Source organism: Lepus europaeus, chromosome 5, assembly GCF_033115175.1.
Source record: "Lepus europaeus isolate LE1 chromosome 5, mLepTim1.pri, whole genome shotgun sequence".
Classification (NCBI taxonomy): Eukaryota; Metazoa; Chordata; class Mammalia; order Lagomorpha; family Leporidae; genus Lepus; species Lepus europaeus.
In genome coordinates this window covers 113,937,609-113,956,863 of record NC_084831.1, presented here as the reverse complement: position 1 = coordinate 113,956,863, position 19,255 = coordinate 113,937,609, and the positions used below count along the sequence as shown (strand labels likewise).

Below are 19,255 nucleotides of genomic sequence, written 5' to 3'. Positions count from 1 at the left end.
CTGTATCCAGTTTCACCCGAGGTATGAAAGAAAATGTTGTTTATTGAAAGTGGGACTTTCTGATGAAAAAAAAATTTTTTTTTGGTTCAGCGTGTCAATTTCTGCTGATCCTAAAATTTATATGAAAATGCAAGGGACTCAGAATAATCCAAAACAATCTTGAAAAGAACAAAATTGGTAGGCTCATGCTTCTCAGTTTCAAAACTTACTGCAAAACTAAAACAATCAAGACAGTGTGATGCTGGCATAAGGAAAGTCGCATAGATCAATGGAACAGGATTGAGAATCACAAATAAACTCTAATATTAGTTTGACAAAGGAGCTAAGACAATTCAAGGGGAAAACAGTCTTTTCAACAAAAGTTGCTGGGCCAATTGGAAATTCACATGCAAAAGGAATTAATTTGAGTCTCTAATATCATGCACAATAATTAATTCAAAGTATATCATAGACATGGATGTAGGAGCTAAAACTATAAAACTTTCAGAGAAAAATTACATCTCTGTGATTTTGGGTAAGGCAGTAAATCTTTTTTACCTTGGGTTAGGTAATGATGCACAGTGATAAAAGAGAAAACCAGCAGTTGACAAGTTGAACTTCATCAAAATTAAAAACTTATGTTTTTCAAAGGACATCATGGAAAAAATGACAGGACAGTGTACAGAATAGAAGACAATATATGCAAATCATATATCTGATAAAGGACTTGCTCACAACTCAATAATGAAAACACAATAATCCAGTATAAAAATAGGTGAAGAATTATAACAGACATTTTTCCAAAGAAACTGTTCAAATGGCTAAAAAGCACATGAAAAGTTACTAGGGAAATGTAAACCAAAAGCACAATGAGATATCCTTTCTCATCTGCTAGAATGGCTATAATAGGCCGGCGCCGTGGCTCAATAGGCTAATCCTCCGCCTTGTGGTGCCGGCACACCGGGTTCTAGTCCCGGTCGGGGCGTCAGATTCTGTCCTGGTTGCCCCTCTTCCAGGCCAGCTCTCTGCTGTGGCCCGGGAGTGCAGTGGAGGATGGCCCAAGTCCTTGGGCCCTGCACCCGCATGGGAGACCAGGAGAAGCACCTGGCTCCTGCCTTCGGATCAGCGCGGTGTGCCGGTCACGGCGGCCATTGGAGGGTGAACCAACGGCAAAGGAAGACCTTTCTCTCTGTCTCTCTCTCTCACTGTCCACTCTGCCTGTCAAAAAATTAAAATAAAAAATAAAATAAAAAAAAGAATGGCTATAATAAGATGGCAGATAATAACAATTGTTGGTGAAGATACGGGAAAGTTGAAAACCTCATACACTGCTTATGGGAGAGTAAAATGGTGCAGCCACTTTGGAAAAGTTACACCACTCCTCTAAATGTTAAGAACAGAATTACCATGTGTCTCAGCAATTACAATCCAAGGTATCTACCCAAGAGCAATGGAAACTTGTATACAAATGCCTGTAGCAGCTTTATTTGTAAAAGTAAAAAGGTGGAAACAATCCAGATACCTGTCAAATAATGAACAAACAAAATGTGACATATTTGTATAATGGAATATTATTTGGCAATAAAAGGGAATGAAATACAGATAGATGCCACAATACAGATGGACCTCAATTATGCTCAGTGAAAGAAGCCAGTCACAAAAGACCACATACTGCATGATTCAACTTACATGAACTGTCCAAAATAGGCAAACCCACAGAAACAGGAAATAGATTAGTGGTTGCTAGGGTCAGAGGAAGAAAAGGTATAGGGGGAGAGGAGGGAGAAATGTTGAATGACTGCTAACAGATGCAAAGTTTCTTTCGTGGCTGATAAAAATATTTCAAAATTAATTACGGTGATGGATACACAAACCTGTAAATATGCTGAAAACCACTAAATTGTACACTTTAAACAAATGAAATTTATAGTACATAAATTATCTCAACAAAACTTTTTTTAAAGTGGCTTCTTGATCCTGCTTGAAAAAAAGACACCAGATTGGTTCAGTGCCCTCAAAAAATTTGTTCATGAAATGCTTGAATGAGCATGCTAAGGGATTGTCTTTAAGGGATGGCTAGTAATAAAAGCTAGAGGTTGGAAAGGCCCTGGGAAGAGGGGGAAGGAATAAGAGATGGAGAAGGGAAATAGAGGAAGAGACGCTCAGAAAAGAAGGCACAAGTCAACTCAAGTTTGGAAAACTAAGTGTAAAGGGGAGAGAAAATGGGGGAGTGTAATTTACAGATATCTTTACTGCAGTGGAGGTAGATTTCAAAGCAATGCTACAAACCAAATAATCAAGAGGAGAACATTTTCATTAATTTGCTGAGTTTATGATTTATATGAATTATTTCATAAAAATGTGCAAACACTGTAGGCAACAAGAAACAGGAATTTTGATTGCTTTGCCAAATTTATATAAAACCAAAATTGGAATGTGATTTTGCAAATATGAGACAAAAGATGAACCCTTCCTATAACCAAAATTGTAGATTAACATCAGTTAACTTTCTATGAACTTGCTCTTTTGTCTATGTACAAGTTCACATATATAAGCTTATTTGTATACCCTTTTGCATTTCAACGTGGGCATTTTCATCCCTTTTTAAAAACTTTAATTAATTTGTTTGAGATGTGGAGAGACAGAGACAGCACGATCCCATATGCTGGTTCACTCTTCAAATGTTAGCAATGGCTGGAGCTGGGCTGGGACTTAAGGCAGGATCGAGAAAGCAATATAGGTCTCTTATGTGGGTGACAGGAACTGAAATTACCGGAACCATCACCACTGCCACTCAGGGTTTGCATTAGCAGGAAGCTGAAGTCAGGAGCCAAAGACAGGAATGGAACCCAGGTACTCCAATGTAGGATGCAGGTGTCTTAACCACGAAGCCAAATACCCACTTCCCCATGGTAACTTTGTAATTTCTCAAAATGCTTTCTCTAAATTAGAGTTTTTTGGAGATAGGTTGGATCTACATGTCTGTTTTTAAAATAACTCTAAAATAAGAATACAGGGCAAATTAAATAATGCAATGGTAACTTACTGCATCTAGATAGACCCACACCCCCACACACCATCATTTCCCAAAAGTTCAAAGCACAACAAGATACAAATCACACCATAATTAACATCTTTCTTATGTGTCTTAGCCCTGCCCACTCAAGGGCCTGTCTCTGACAGCCCTATCAGACAAGAGACGGAGGCAGCACGGCTGTGACCAGGGCTTACTCATCTGTAGTCTCTAGATGATAACAGTATAAAAAGTAACATGTATAAAGGGCTTTGCAGAATATAAGCAACTAATATGCCTATGGTTTTAATTTAATTTTAATCTGCATAAAAACTCCTTTCTTTCCCCCATATGAAAGTAGCAAAGCTTAGGAATTAAGTGCTTTGTTAAGGTCTTTCACTGTACACTCTACCATCAAGTATACAAAAAAAAAAAAAAATCTGTTTTGAAAAATAAAAACCATTCTTTACTGCACATACTCTCTGGAAAACCGTCTCTTATTTCACAGCTAAGCTTTTTCAGAGAGTAATTTACAACTCCCTGCCTCCCTCCTCTTTGCCTTCGCATTGTTAATTTTCCTTGTCTAAGGAACTGCAAAGTAGGGAGGCCACAAGCTAAAAGATCACACCTGGGGAGTGAGTGGCCTCCCTCTTCAGTTTGGATCGTGGACAATTGTTACATACAACTTGAAGAATGTCCTTGACCGCTGAAGAAAGTAGGGCAACTCTGGGCAGGCTCTCAGACTTGGGAAGACTGAAGCATTCCTCTGAGCACCAAGGCCCTTTCCAGTCCATGACCCCCCCCCCCCCCTTCCTCTCAGAAGTGAGGCTGGTGGGAAGGAAGAAAGGAGGGAGGGAAGAGAGGGGGGAAAGTTAGAGAACGGGGAGGGGGTTAGGAGGGTAATCTCAAAACAAAGTCAATGGACTACAAATTCTATGCTTTGTCCTTTATGAGGTCCTTTCTGACTCACTGCTGTCGGGGTTGCCAAAACAGAAGACACATTTCTAATCACCTGTAGAGAGGCCTTGGAGAGAAGATCCCTTTGCTCCAGAGTTGTTTTCCTACAGCTCCTCTTACAGAGCCTAAAATTCCTCCATTAACTTCAATAATGACCTAGATCTTGCAATATTTTCTGGGTTGAAGGCACTAAAGAAGCTGAGTATGACGAGAGGGGGCGAGAATGCTGCCAGAGAGTGGGGCAGACCTGAAGGTACGCTTCACTCACCCCAGTGCAGATGCGAGGGAGGAACCTCACGGGCCTGGGGACCCAGTAAATTCTCACTCTTCTCTCAGCTGCACTCACGGTATTTCCTGTTCTGCTACCTGAAGTGTGCGCTTGGCACTCTGTGAGGATGCAAGAGCCCACTTCCAGCCAAGCAAAGCACCCTGTCCTGCAGAATGACACGGTCACCTCCCTTCTCTGTGCTCTACTCTCCTGTTGCAAAAGTAGAACCCTGCTCTCACCTCCCCAGATTCTGAGCTAGTGAAGCCAGGAGGTGAATTTATAGAGGAGTTTCCAACCTTAACCAGTGTTTAAAATCCAGACTGAGCTATTCTACATTGTCCCATGTTTCACCCACTTCCCTATAATTGAGGCTGCTAAGGAGTTAGTATCTCCTCTAATAGCAAAGAGAACAAATATAAAGGGGGAATGCCACGGGCAAAATCACAAAACAACATTATGTCTTTGATGCTTCCATTTCCATTCTCTTTCCTCCACTGAACTCAGGAAAAACCTGAAGATAGTCATTTTTATCTTAAAGCTTTCTTGACTATCTCAAAGAAGGTTTATCTTCAGTTACAAAATGTAGGTTTTGGCAACTACTAGAGGCAGCCTTGCAGGTGGGTAGCAAAAGGTATATTAGGGCACATAGCAGCCTTTATCTGGGAATTCCTCCAGGCAGGGAGCAGCTCAGACATACTCCCCTACCCAGGATCTTCTCAATCACTCAGCGGGACTAAGTCGGGAGTTTGTCCACAGCTATCCACTTCAGGGACCTCCCCCGGGCCTGTTTCTGGTATCTCTGGTTATCATCCAGGTTCTTAGCCTGCTACCTGGTGATACTCGTAGTGACCCAGGAAGGCTGGATCAGGGGAAGTGGAGGATTAGGCTGTGTGGATGGTTTATTAAACTCTGTGGCTTCTTGCTCTTCCACAAGACTCCCCATCAGAGGGTGCGGCTTGGGTCATGCTGGGCACTCAGCAGCTTTGTGGTGGGTATTGGTTTGTGCTTCCTCCCCTTTGCTTTCGATTCAAGGCTTTCCTGTTGCAGTCTGAGCAGTTCTATTTAACCGCAGCCTCACTGCAGCTACCACGGCGTGCAAACTGAATCCATCTGGGGGGCAAGTGTAGGGCAACCAGAGGGTAAAAGTTGAGAGGTAAGAAAGGAGAGTGAGTGGGAGAAGCCAGCTGGAAATGGAGAAAAATTCCAAAGATAGAATGTCATGATGAATAACAATCAAGAAAACATTCCAGTACAATTTAAAAAGTATGTTCCAATTTATATTCAGCTATGGAAAGTCAACCCTAAGTTAATTAGTTCAGATACATTTTCATTAGAGCATGACCTTGGATGTATTTTTCAAATACGTGAGAAACATATAGGATGAGATCATGTAAATTCTGGTTTCAAGAATTAAGCATTCAGTATCAAGTTCAGTTCTGATGCAGGCTAAATGACAATTTGCAGGTAGACTCAGGCTAGATGTTTGAGGCCTTGTAGTCGCTGGTTCCAGGCAACCAGCATTTGTGAAGGCACAGAAGCAAGAGGAAGCAGAGTTGAAACCCTGGAAGTCCAGTGGGAGTGGAGTTCAGACTGAGGGCAGCCTGCTGACCCTGGGGGAACATATGAGCCACATTAAGAACTGTAGACTCCATCTCAAGGATAATGAGAAGCCACTAAAGTTTAAACAGACAAGGTGAACTTATAAGAGCTACATTTATACAATGAACCTTCTGGTGGTTGGTAGAAAATTATCCACGGGGAGAAAAACCGGAAGCAGGAAACCAGCAAAAGAATGTGCAAAAATTGGCCGGCGCCGTGGCTCAACAGGCTAATCCTCCGCCTTGCGGCGCCGGCACCCTGGGTTCTAGTCCCGGTCGGGGTGCCGGATTCTGTCCCGGTTGCCCCTCTTCCAGGCCAGCTCTCTGCTATGGCCCGGGAAGGCAGTGGAGGATGGCCCAAGTCCTTGGGCCCTGCACCCGCATGGGAGACCAGGAGAAGCACCTGGCTCCTGGCTTCGGATCAGCGAGATGCGCCGGCCGCAGCGGCCATTGGAGGGTGAACCAGCGGCAAAAAGGAAGACCTTTCTCTCTGTCTCTCTCTCACTATCCACTCTGCCTGTCAAAAAAAAAAAAAAAAAAAAAGAATGTGCAAAAATCATGGTAATCACTTGGGCCAGGTAGTGAGAGTGGGGACGGCAAGAAGTGGACACATTATTGGTTATTGAGGGGCCAGCATTGTGATGCAGTAGGTAAAGCTGCTGCCTGTGATGACAGTATCCGCTGATTTAAGTCCTGGCTGCTCCACTTCTGATCTGGCTCCCTGCTAATGCACCTTGGAAAGCAGTGGAAGATGGCTCAAGTCATTGGGCCCCTGCACTCACATGGAAAACTGGATGAAGCTCCTGGCTTCAGCCTGGCTCAGCCCTGGTCATTGCAGCCATCTGGGGAATGAACTAATGGATGAAAGCTCTCTGTTTCTCCCTTTCTGTAACTCTTCCAAATAAATACATAAATATTTTAAAAAGAGATTATTGGTTATTGAATGAATGTGGAGTGAGAACAAAAAAAGTAATAAAAGATAAATCCTAGGTTTTTGCCTGGAGTAACTGGGTGGATAGCACACGAACATTTTCAGAGCTAATAGAGAAAGACAGGCTTGCAATGGCTACTAAGATCCTTGACAAATGCAAGGAAGAAATAATGGTACATGGAAACGAGAGGAAGCCAGTGAGCCTATCAAGGAGGATGTGGTCAGTAGCATCGGATGCTGTTCAGATGTCTAGTAAGATAAAGACTGACGTATTCACTGAGTTTGGTAATACAGGGGCAGGGACAGCATTAGTGGCCTTAGTGAAAGCCCCTTCCGTACAATGGGAGCCAGTGCTAGATCAGACTGGGCTGAAAAATGAGAAGTGAAGAATTAGAAACAGCAAGGGTGGACTGCCCCTCATTTTACAAGGTGTACACAAGTCCCTCTGCCCTAAATGGTCATCCACACTGCTCCTACTCGGTTAATCTTGCTCAATCCAGGGCAGGCCTGGAGTGAAGGGGATTTATAAATAAACAGAAATCTGAATATGCATATTTTTCCCAGAGGCAAATTCAGTCAGGCAGGGCTAAAAGTCAGGAAGTGTGTGACTTATTCTGTGCTCACCAGACAAGAACTTTCAACCCATAAAGAAGGCCATATGCTCCCTGGTGCCAACGTGGGGGTGTTAGTCTGTATTACGCCAAGAATATGGTGCAATTCTGAAGAACAGGAAGAGGCTTAGTTGCAATGGAAAGAGAACTCTGACGTGGGGGTGGTAGAGTGGGTGGAGTGGGAAACATTTTTTTTTTTTTTTCAAAAGCAAAGCTAGAAATGAACTGGCAAAAGTGGAAGGGACTGAAAAACTAATTGAAAGCCTTCCTGTCTCACATCTGGCTGGAATAAGGCAGGCAGAAAACGCATGATTCAGAATCGGCTCTTACAGCACTTATGAGGAAGGAGAAATCACCCAGCCCCCGGTGCCCTCTTGACAGGCCCAGCGACCCCCTGCACTTTTTTCTTCAAGTGCAGAACAGCTATACTGACTGCAGCTGAGAAAGTTTATCCAACGGGAGTGGTGCCTACCAACCTCCCAGGGTAAGAGTGAGGATCAAATGAAAATAAGTCTGTGATGGCATTTACTATGCCAGGAAGATTATCTTAGGCGCTAGCTGATCATGTTATTACAAGATGATTCTCTACTTAAAGGTAGAAAAGCACAAGGGTATTTTAAAATAAATTTGAATGAGAAAGACCAGATATAGATAATTTCTCCTCTGTGTCACATAGACACTGGGACAGATGTACTTACACACTGCTGGCAATCAGTCTTTGGATTCCGTTGGGCATCTTAAATTGGAAGAATCAGGGCTGAACACCTTACTCTCCTCTTACCAAAAAAAATTATTTCAAAGTTGGTGCTAAGTGAGATCTGGAGTTAAATGGAAAAACGTGGGCAGAAGTTTCTGGCTATATAGATCAAGCCATTAAAGTGAGATTAAAGAAAGTCATTTTGGGGGACGGCGCTGTGGCATGGCAGGTTAACGGCCTGAAGTGCTGGCATCCCATATGGGCGCTGGTTCGCATCCCGGCTGCTCCACTTCTGATCCAGCTCTCTGCTATGGCCTGGTCCTTGGGCCCCTGTACCCACCTGGGAGACCCAGAAGAAGTTCCTGGCTCCTGGCTTCCGATTGGTGCAGCTCTGGCCTTTGCAGCCAATTGGGGAGTGAACCATTGGATGGAAGACCTCTCTCTCTCTCTGCCTCTCCTCTCTCTGTGTAACTCTTTCAAATAAATAAATAAATCTTAATAAAAAAAAAAAAGTCATTTTCTTCAGAAGACATGAAAAAGGCAAAATATTTGAAATCAGTGAATGTTTATTGTGGTATTTATTATAAGATTAGATTTGTCATCATTTTGAAAAGGTTATTTTCTTTACGTTGACCTGCACCAGATACTATGAGGAAGTGGCAGAGCCTCTAGATTGGAGTTTTGCTGCCCTCTTCTGGGAACATTAAGTTATAGCCTAAGAAACCCACTCTGCTCCAAGATCCCTAATCCTTTAGCATAACCAACCCTGGGCCTATGGCCCTACCAAAAAGTTAAATAATTATCAAGCCTGGTCTGCTTTCCAGAGGAACAGGCAGACTGCCTTAGTCAGATATGTTTTTCTTCAACAGTTATATTAGTAATAGTGATACAGCAGGATATATTTATAGGTCATTTCAAAATTGATAAAATCTCACAACTGCTGTTCCATTTTAATCTCCTTTCATCCTCAAATAGTCCACTGGAAGCAGGCAGAGTGGTTATCATTCCCATTTCTCACATGGGAAAACTGAGGCACATGGTACCTAAGTAACTTACCTAAAGTACTATTGCTTACATGGTAGGCTGGGCCTGAAAGTAATGACACATGAACCACAGTTCAGTGCTTTGTCACAGTTTTATATAAATCTCTATTTCTCTTTAGCAATGTCCATTTTATCCCAGAGTGCTCAAATAATTGATAAAAATATTTATTTGAAAGAATTAGAGAGAGAGAGAGAGAGAGAGAGAAATAATAGAGATCTTCCACCTGCTGGTTTGCTCCAGGAGCCGGGAATTTCATCCACGTCTCTCATGTGGGTCACAGGGCAAGCATTTGGGCCATCTTCCACTGCTTTCCCAGGTGCATTAGCAGGGTGCTGGATCAGAAGTGAAGCTGGGATACAAACCAGTGCCCATATGGGATGCCAGCATTGCAAGGTGGTGGATTTACTCACTACGTCACAATGATGGCTCCTCAAGTTAAATATATTTATTAAAAAATCCCATAAGCAAATGGATAGGCTTTGGCTGAATTTCTCAGAACTTTTGCTTGGAAGTCCTTCAGTATCTAGGTTTTCTTTTTAAAGGGCTCTTTAGCAAGCAGTTTTGTAACATTAAAGACTAGCTCTGCTACTGGGGAAAAGTGAGTTTAGGATGAAAAAAAAAAAAGCAAAGACAAAAAAGAAGTCAAGAAAAAGCAATTTGAAAGTTCAAGTATTTTCATTCTAAGTATGCAAATAAACACTCTTGTATTAGCGCAAATAGCTAAACAAAAGTTAGGCAAACAGATAGAATCTGAAGTCCTCTTTCTTGTTCCTACTGCCTATCCCTGCATGTCCAGCACAACAAACCTCACTGCCTACACCTACTCAACTCTGAAGACATTGATTGTAGTTTAACAGGTACAAACTGCCTGAAAGTAAGCCGGAAACCAGTTTCTTAACTCTAGAATGGTACAGTATTTCTTTCCTTACGTGGCCTATTGATGAAAGTATTTAGCACTAGAAGTACATTTTCAGATGAAAATTCAGTAAGTAGTTAACTGCTATGAAACACTCATTAAATATAATCTACCCAACATAAAAACCATAGCCATGAAGATTAACCAGACACATTCCCAGACCAAGATCTACTGGCCTTTTTGTGCTTTCTTCCAAAGACCAATTTGTCTCCCTGCAATAATTTCCTTTGCTCCTTTGCAATTGTGTCTGCCCCAAAGAATCAATTTCACTTGCTATATTTTCTTCTTTTCTCATGTGCTGAGGGCATTGCAAAAAGTTCATGGGAAAATGGAATTAAAAGTATGAATTTCTTTTCATGAAACAAAGTCTGAGGGTTTGCTTTCCATGTTATTTCCTGTGTATTATTGAAAAAAAAAAATCTTCACACCAAAATAAACTCATGCTTTTAATTCTACTGTCCTATGAACTTTCTGAGGTACCCTTGCGTATACGGATACAATCTTATTGTTCCTCTCATTTTTTTTTTTCTTTTTGTCATTTTTATTTAATTTAAAGGCGGCAAGACAGAGACATCTCCAATCTACTGGTTCACTTCCTAAGCGCCTGGAACAAACAAGCCTGGGCCAGGACCAAGTCAGAAGCTGAGAACTCAATCTGGACCTCCCAGGAGGCTGGCACAGACCCATGTACTGCAGCCGTCATCTGCTGTCTCCCAAGGGGTGTATTAGCAGGAAGCTAGAATTGCAGTGGCGCCAGATTCGAACCCAGGTGCTCTATTACGGGACACGGGCACTTCAAGCAGCATCTTAACTGGTGCACCAAATGCTCACCCTTGCTCTGCCTTCTTTTTAATGTGCCTCTTTCTTTTCCTATTTAATTGACACAATTTTATCCTTTCATTTTCTCATTTCATCCTGTGTACATGTATACATCCATGACTTAGAGACCTCAGTTCAAAAAAACTTATGTACACATTTTTGAAATCCAATGCACTTATCCTGCAAATATTTGCTGAGTATTTCCAAAGTGTCAGACACTGTTCTGAGTGCCAAGGATTCAAAGACAAACAACAAACAATTAGCCTCTACCCTCAGGGGCCTCAAACAGCATACAGCCAGGAAGACAAACAAGTATGTACTGACAGCTATTTTAAATTGGTAGGTTCTATGCTGGAAATATCAACAAGTGGCTGTGAGATGATGAAAATGCAACTTATCCCAGGTCAGTCGGAAGGGTGTAAAAACATGAGAAAAGCTTAGGGAGTCACTTGAGTTGGGTCTTTGAGAGAGGAACAGAATGCTAGCAGGTTCAGAGGGGAGAGCTGGGGACAAGGTAAACAAAAACATAATCTGGAGAGAAGGCACAGAATGAGCCAAAGCACCATGTAACATGCTTTACTGGTTAAGGACGCCTAGACTATCTACAGTGGTTAAAACAAATACACGTGGTATAGGGAATGGCAGATGAGGCTAGAATAGTACAGTGAGGCCTGACTGTGAATGGTGACCATTAAGTATGCTATCATTTATTCCATGAGGATTGTTGTATGGTTACCTTAAATGTCTGATACTACTTATCCTGGGAACAAAGAGGAACATTTATAAAGAAAGCAGTAAGGAAGCTACTATGAGTCTGTGTTAAACTTAATGAGTGCTTGAACTCAAGGAAATAAACTGATGGATGAGAAATATTTTGCAGGCTATGACAGTCAAGTTTCAGTTAACAGCTGAGTTAGAGCTGGAAGAAAACAAAAGAGCCAAATGTAATTCATGATTTGCAGTTCAGGTAAAGGGGTGGCAGTGATGCCCAAAATTTAGAAATACAGTACGAAGCACAAGTTAGGTTGAGAACAAAGGAATGGGGTACCATTTTGCGGTGAAGTATTTATAGGATACTGAAAACAGATGTCCAGAGCAAGCATCTGGCAGAGTATTTAAGCAGCTGCTGAGATGCCCACATCCCATTTCAGAGTGCCTGGATCTGAGTCCTGGCACTGCTCCACCTTCCAGCTGGCAGCTCATGAAACAGGTGATGCCTTGCGTAGTTGGGTCTCCACCACCCACAAGGGACACACTGACTGAATTCCAGTTTCCTGGCTTCAGCGTCACCTAGCCTTGCTTGTTGTGGACATTTTGGGAGTGAATCAATACATGGAAGATTTCTGCTTGTCTGTCTACTTTTCAAATAAATAAAAGTAACTTTAAAAATAAACCAGATATTCCATAAGCAGGAAAAAAACTAGACTCTTAAATTCAAATTTGAAAACAGGTGTATATGGGCCGGCGCCGCGGGTCACTAGGCTAATCCTCCGCCTGCGGCACCGGCCCCCTGGGTTCTAGTCCCGGTTGGGGTGCTGGATTCTGTCCCAGTTGCTCCTCTTCCAGTCCAGCTCTCTGCTGTGGCCCGGGAAGGCAGTGGAGGATGGCCCAGGTCCTTGGGCCCTGCACCCGCATGGGAGACCAGGAGAAGCACCTGGCTTCTGGCTTTGGATTGGCACAACACACCAGCCACAGCGTGCCGGCCACCGTTGCGGCCATTTGGGGGGTGAACCAATGGAAAAGGAAGACCTTTCTCTCTGTCTCTCTCTAACTCTGCCTGTCAAAAAAGAAAGCAAACAGGTGTATATGGAAATTATCAGTAACTCAGTTAATAGTTGAAGTTTTAAATACAGAAGACAAATCAGAGGACTTTGTTTCTTGCAGAATTCTTGCAAAACTGTGAATTTTTTTATGAATGGATTCCTTGGAGCAAAAACATACTTTTGTTGATTATATGCTGAATAAAATGAAAGAATATAGTATATTATAGAAATCAAAGGTAAGATAAAGGCTTAAAAAGAAACAGTAAATATGGGAGTCAACTGATTTTGAAGCTCACTTATAGAAGCAAATCTGCAGCATTACATAAAAAACAGCAACTAGAGAAACTGAAAAAAAAAAATAGAAAGCGATAAAAATGAGGGGAATAAAGAGAATGGCAAAAGGACATAAAAATTGGGGAGATTTCTTTTAAAAACACTACTTTGCTAGTGAATCAGGTGTGAAAATGGCTGAATTAACATTGAGATCAAACAAAAAAGGGACAAATAAAATAACGGAGAAGTATTACAAAGCAAGGGTGGAAAAGGGCAAGTTTATGATCACTAGAGCAAATCTGATAAGTGATCTTTGGCAAGCACAGAAAAGTTATAAGGAAGGACTGTAATAATAAATTCCTATTATTTGGTGCTCAGTAAAGTTGTGAGTGAAAAAAAAAGTCAAGACTACTATATAGAAACAAAAATTTCAATTATCTCCTAATTTAAAAAACCATGATTACAGCACTTGCAGTAAACTTTATTAGAACTGAGTGACTAAAGTCCTTAAGATATTATTGGGTCAAATCTGCCACAGAGTAATGAATTAGAGTAGGGTATGAGATCCTATTTGTTCTTTCTATGTCAAACTATGTCATACATGCTGCAAACTTTTCTTTGGGGACCTTTACAATACAAACTATTTGGTCCAACCAGTTAATCCACAATTATAGAAGTGGTAACATCTCTATACCCATGCTATTTGTCTTTTCACTGTGCTGCCTGGAATAAAACCACTAAACCAGACTCAGCTAGTTCTGCTAAATACACTAACCAAAAGCCTTAACTGCACAGCTACCAGCGTTCAAGCTGTGACAACTCCTAATAAAGTGGAAATTTAAATTGTACATGCTTCATTAAATCCCTTGTGTACAAAAATGATTACCCATTTTCTTTCCTAACTTACTTTTGTAAGAAGATTTCTTACTGATAAATATAAATAAATAGAAAATACAAAGTTCAAGTTCCTTAAAATATGATTTTTGAGGAACTGGGATCACAATTTTTTTCTTTCTGTAGAACCAGGACCCTGAATGCACTATAAGAAAATGTACTTGAGTTATTTTTGTACACACAATTGTTCAAGAACATATCTCATCCACAAAGTTAGTTCAAACTGTAGAATTTGTCCAATTCACCACAGCTGGACAGTTTCCAAGGCTTCTGGGTACCTACCTTTAAGTTCCACATGCTATACATCTGGGGTTAACTGAGGGCTCATCAACTAGTAGGTCATCAACAGACTGTGATTCTTGAATACCCTGAAATAGTATGTGATACTTGGTGTGCACACACAGATGAACATTTTTCTGGGGTAAAGGCATATAGTTTTCAACAGATTTTCAAAGGTTTCTCAAAAAACAAAAAAGCTTAAAAACCACACTGCATTTAAAAAGCCAGATGTGTGTACAATATGCTAAATGTTTTTACATTTTTATATTTGTGAGATGTCTTAATTATAACAAGCCATGAAGTTTAGCAGTGTCACAATAAGCAGAAAGGTGACTTGTGTGAGTTGTTCTCCATCTTCACTTCCTGGTTCACATCATCCTCAACCCACTGAAACCTGGCTTCTGTCCTCGCTCTCTGGAATTATTTCTGCTGGTCTGATTAAGTTCCTGGCTGCTAAATTCAAAATGCTTTTTTGGTACTTACTCTGACTTTTTGGTGGTATAGTCAGTGATGAAAAGCAGTTTGTGGAGCCAAATGGTCTGGGACCAAATCTTAGCTCCATCAACTTTCTAGCTTTGTGACTGAGCAAATTACTTTACTCTTCTGTGCCTCAGAGTGCTATCCTTTGTAAAGCTTCTCTACCCATGAAACAGAGTCAACAGTACTTATTTCAAAAAGTTTGGTCTATCAGAGAACTAAGTAAGCTCCCCAAAAAGAAAGGAGTTATGTTGTATGCAACAGGTATTATCTGGTACCTCTGATCACTCCTTTCTCAATAAGCAGTTGAAATTTGTTCCATTCTGCCTTTGATGGCTACTGAGTTTCATCTCCCTACTTCCAAGATTATCCCTTTCTAACGTATCTTTTATACTATAGCCAAAATCAGTTGAAGCTATAAATCTGATGCCATCCTGTGCTATAGCAATTAAACTCCTTAGCATGGTACTGAAATCCCTTTATGATAGTGTACTAGTCTGGTTCTCCTTCCTCATCTCTCTCCTCAGTTGCCTGATTATCCTTATGAGTTAAACTGAACCAAAATGTTACATCCCAAAATGCCTCATTCTCTTTACTCAGGCCTTTGTGTAAGCCACTGAATTCTGCCTGGAATGCTCTTTTTCCTCCTCTAGAAAGTTTCCTTACTACACTCCTTCCCAAAATAAATTAGCTATCTTTCCTTTATGTGCCTCAAAAAACCCCATCTATTTTAGACGCTTATTTGGTTGCTAATATATTCATCTAATCAGATTTCCCACTATCTCCTATTAAGAACAGAAGTGGGAACTGTATTATCACAGTCTTATCCTCTCATTTTTCTACTGCTCTGATCTTAAACCATTTTCTGGACTTTTTTTCACCATTTATTCTACTCCTTTGATAGTTAGCCCACTAAGAAACAAATGTACCTAAAAAGATACATATACATAAGGAACTAGTTAACACAACTTCACACTTGATGGTACATTCTAGAAGTATTTATTTCATTGCTGATCATTAGGATGCAGCATGCAACTCTCAACAATGAGCTGCTCTCCTCTTCTATAGAAGCACCAAATGCTGTGGTACTACTCAGTTTCCAGCCTTTCAAAAAGGTTTTTATAATCAATATCATTACTGAGGAATGAGCCTTTTACAGATTTAAAAGCACTTATTCTCTATAAAAGTTAACTTCGTATTTCATGCATAAAATTCCAATTGGCAGATTTAGGTTCATAATAGAAAGAAAAAAATTTATTCTAGTTTTGTAAATTATCAGGAATAAAATAAGCATTTCTCCTTGCCTTGTGATAAAGAAATAGAAAATTTTTTTTTTCTCTACCAGCAATTAAGACAGTATTTTGATGATCCCTTAGGGTTATAAAATTGCCTGTTGGTTAAAGTTTTTTTCCAAAGATGGTAAGAAATAAGAAGTTGGCTCTTTTTCCTGTATAATTCAAAGAAATATTTGCAGTATGTCCAAGAGTTTTAGGGTGTACTGCAGACCCTTTTGATAATTATTTAAAAGGCCTATTCTCCCCATTTAAAAAATTCTACCTCAGAAGGTAAAAGGAAATTCTCATCATCCCTGAGCAAAAAAGGGAAAAATCATAGGTGCTTTTATTAGTTAACAAGAACTACTGTAAATGAGTTATCTTTCCCTAGAGCATTCTCAGAGTATGGACATAAACTGCAACAGGAATGATGCGCTCTCAGAGATGTTCTCAGATAAAGGTACTTAGCAGTTCGAGTATTTGATCTTCAAAAACTTTAGATTTAACTAAGGTATACCTGAAGATTTTCTATTTTGAAATTTGAAAATATCCTGAGAGGATGTTGATAAGACATGAAATTACTGGGCACGAGAGAATTTAAAAATTGTTAGCAAACTGTGGCAGGAGGAAAGCAAGAGCAGGGGTAACTGCTGCAGAGGAAGTTGAGTAAAGGAGCAGAATGAAGCTATAGTTATGAGCTATGCCTTTCTTCTCACTAAGCCATAGGCCTCTGGCTATGCTATCCTCACTCTTATATTAATAGAAAACCAGATGTTGCAAAATAAAGTAATGTCACAAGTTAATTTAAATTTTTGTTTAAGAAGTAAATGAGAGAAAACATTTTAGCTTCTTAATCAAGGAATACTATATTATAATATCAAGGCTTCTTAATATAATTCACTTAACCCTAGAGCAATTGTGCAATAAGCAAAATATCATAAAGGAAAACAACAAAGGTTAACTTCCCACAGGGGCCAATAGACAAGATCTGTGCAGCACAGCAATTAACCTTCACATAGTGGAGTCTTGTTCGAAAGGCCTTCCACAGCTCTGATTACTGAAAGTCACAAATGTCACCAACAAAAGGAATGTTGATTAGAGTCAGAAAACTTCCTAAATTACGGCTGCCTTCTTTGAAGGAAGTTCAGAATGTTGCTAGCACAGGCTGGCTACGCTAAATCTCACTGATGGCTTCATTAGAGAATGAGAATGCCCCAGTCAGTGCTGTTTTAAGAATGAACTGGGAGGGAAAAACAACATGAAACAACCTACTGTTCCCTAACGTACATGGCTTAGCACCCAGAGAAAGACTCTGCCCCCAAAAGAGACTTTCTACATAGGGTTAAGCTTCATTAAATGAGGTGTAACCTTTCATTTTCAGGACTTGTCTTTTCTTGCAAGGTCTTTTGAGGCAGAAGTTCCACTTGGATTCTAATATACATCCCTGTGAGCTCAGCTTCCTGAAAACACACACCTGCTGGATTCTAGGTTCTCCCTTACCAGTGACTGGATTCACTACTTCACAGCCACCAGAATCGCACATACACTATTAACATGATGAAAAATACAGCTACTGCTGCAAGTTTGGCGTAAGTGGAACGCATGTTCAAGTACTTCGCATCCTGGCGGTATTTCTTCGACAGACTGGACAAATTGTTAGCCTTTGAATCCAATGCTGTCAAAGGGCAAAAAGGAAAACAGTAATTAGTAATTGGAAGTATTCTAACAAAAGCATAAAAGGCTTTAAATGATCATTTTTACTCTAAGAGTTAAGGGTAAATTTGCATATACTTATTAATTTATGATCCTAAAGCACTGTAAAACATACATTTAAAAATTATCATGTCAAATTGTATCCAATTTCTTGAGGTTATACAGTGAGGTAGTCAGCAGTGCAGGCTCTGGCCTCAGACTTTCGTTCAAAATCATCTGCACCAACCACATGAAACTGGTCAAGCCATTTCACCTCTGGCCCAGTTTCTTCATCTCCAAAATGGGGATAATAACAGGAACTACATCATAAGATCACAAGTACATGAGGCTGCCTGTGAAGTTAGCACCATGCCTGCATATAAGAAACGTTTGATAGATACTGGGTCATGTTTTTCTAATTATTATCATCTTCATATTTTAATTTAATCCACATTTTCTCATATTTTGAAAAGTGATAATCTGTGTAAGATAAGACTCAGATAATCAGAAAATACAATTAACCAGTCTGAGTATTAAGCTATGTTTCAATGGTAATCACTAAAATTTCCAAGACTCCACAGAAAAAAGACCATTGTGAAGTTAAGACTATCAGAAATTACAATTCAACAGATACAGGAAAGTTGTCACGTTACTAAATTACAATGAGTACTAAAAACCCACCAATTTCTAGTAAATGAAGTTGCTGCTGCTTTTTTTTTTTTTTTTTTTTTAAATTTATTTGAAAGGCAGAGTTAGAGAGAGAAGGAGAGACAAAGAGATCTTCTATACACTGGTTCACCCCACAAATGGCTTCAATAGCCAGAGCTGGGTCAGGCTGATGCCAGGAGCCAGGAGCTTTATTCAGGTCTCCCACAAAGATAGCAGGGGCCCAAATACTTGGGCCATCCTCCACTGCCCCTCCCAGGCTATTAGCAGGAAGCAGGATGGGAAGTGGAGCAGCTGGTACACAAACCAGCGCCCATATGGGATGCCAGCATCACAGGTGGTGGCTTTACTCACTAAGCCACATTGGCCCCTGTAAATTAAGCTTTTTAGCTTTTTAGCATTTTCTGCAAAGCTCATTTTCTTTTTTTTTTTTTTTTGACAGGCAGAGTGGACAGTGAGAGAGAGACAGAGAGAAAGGTCTTCCTTTTGCCGTTGGTTCACCCTCCAATGGCTGCGGCCGGCGCACCGCGCTGTTCCGATGGCAGGAGCCAGGTGCTTCTCCTGGTCTCCCATGGGGTGCAGGGCCCAAGCACTTGGGCCATCCTCCACTGCACTCCCTGGCCACAGCAGAGAGCTGGCCTGGAAGAGGGGTAACCGGGACAGGATCGGTGCCCTGACCGGGACTAGAACCCGGTGTGCCGGCGCCGCAAGGCGGAGGATTAGCCTGTTGAGCCACGGCGTCGGCCAGCTCATTTTCTTTTCTTCAAGGATATTTATGTTACCTTCTTATAATTGTTAGCTGAGCTCTTAGAAAAAGTGCCAGAGACAAACTAGATCAGATAAAAATACTCGGCATATTTTAATACCAGAACTTCTCATTTTTACATTTTACTCAAACTTCATTTTTTTAAGTTTTCAGAGAACTATTTTGTAATCTGAATTTGTTTGCTCTTCCTTACAGAATGCTCTTGGAATATCTGGAGTTGCTCAATAAACAGCGGTTTTGTTGAGAAATGTGGTATTACTTAATACTACTGACACGTCAGCCACATCTAAATTAACAACTACTTATATGAATAAGAAAAAATCTAGTCATGAAAGAAA

At 40.6% G+C, this 19,255-nt stretch overlaps 1 protein-coding gene across 1 annotated transcript in view; it reads right to left on the bottom strand.

The window, feature by feature from the left end:
• Positions 1-1,437: 1,437 nt before the first annotated feature.
• Positions 1,438-19,255, bottom strand: part of SEC22B (SEC22 homolog B, vesicle trafficking protein) — a 38,430-nt gene continuing 20,612 nt past the window's right edge. The window contains exon 5 of the mRNA XM_062192094.1: positions 1,438-17,468. Within this exon, the coding sequence (XP_062048078.1) occupies positions 17,314-17,468 (155 nt within the window). The 3' untranslated portion in view covers positions 1,438-17,313. The remainder of the gene's footprint in view (positions 17,469-19,255) is intronic.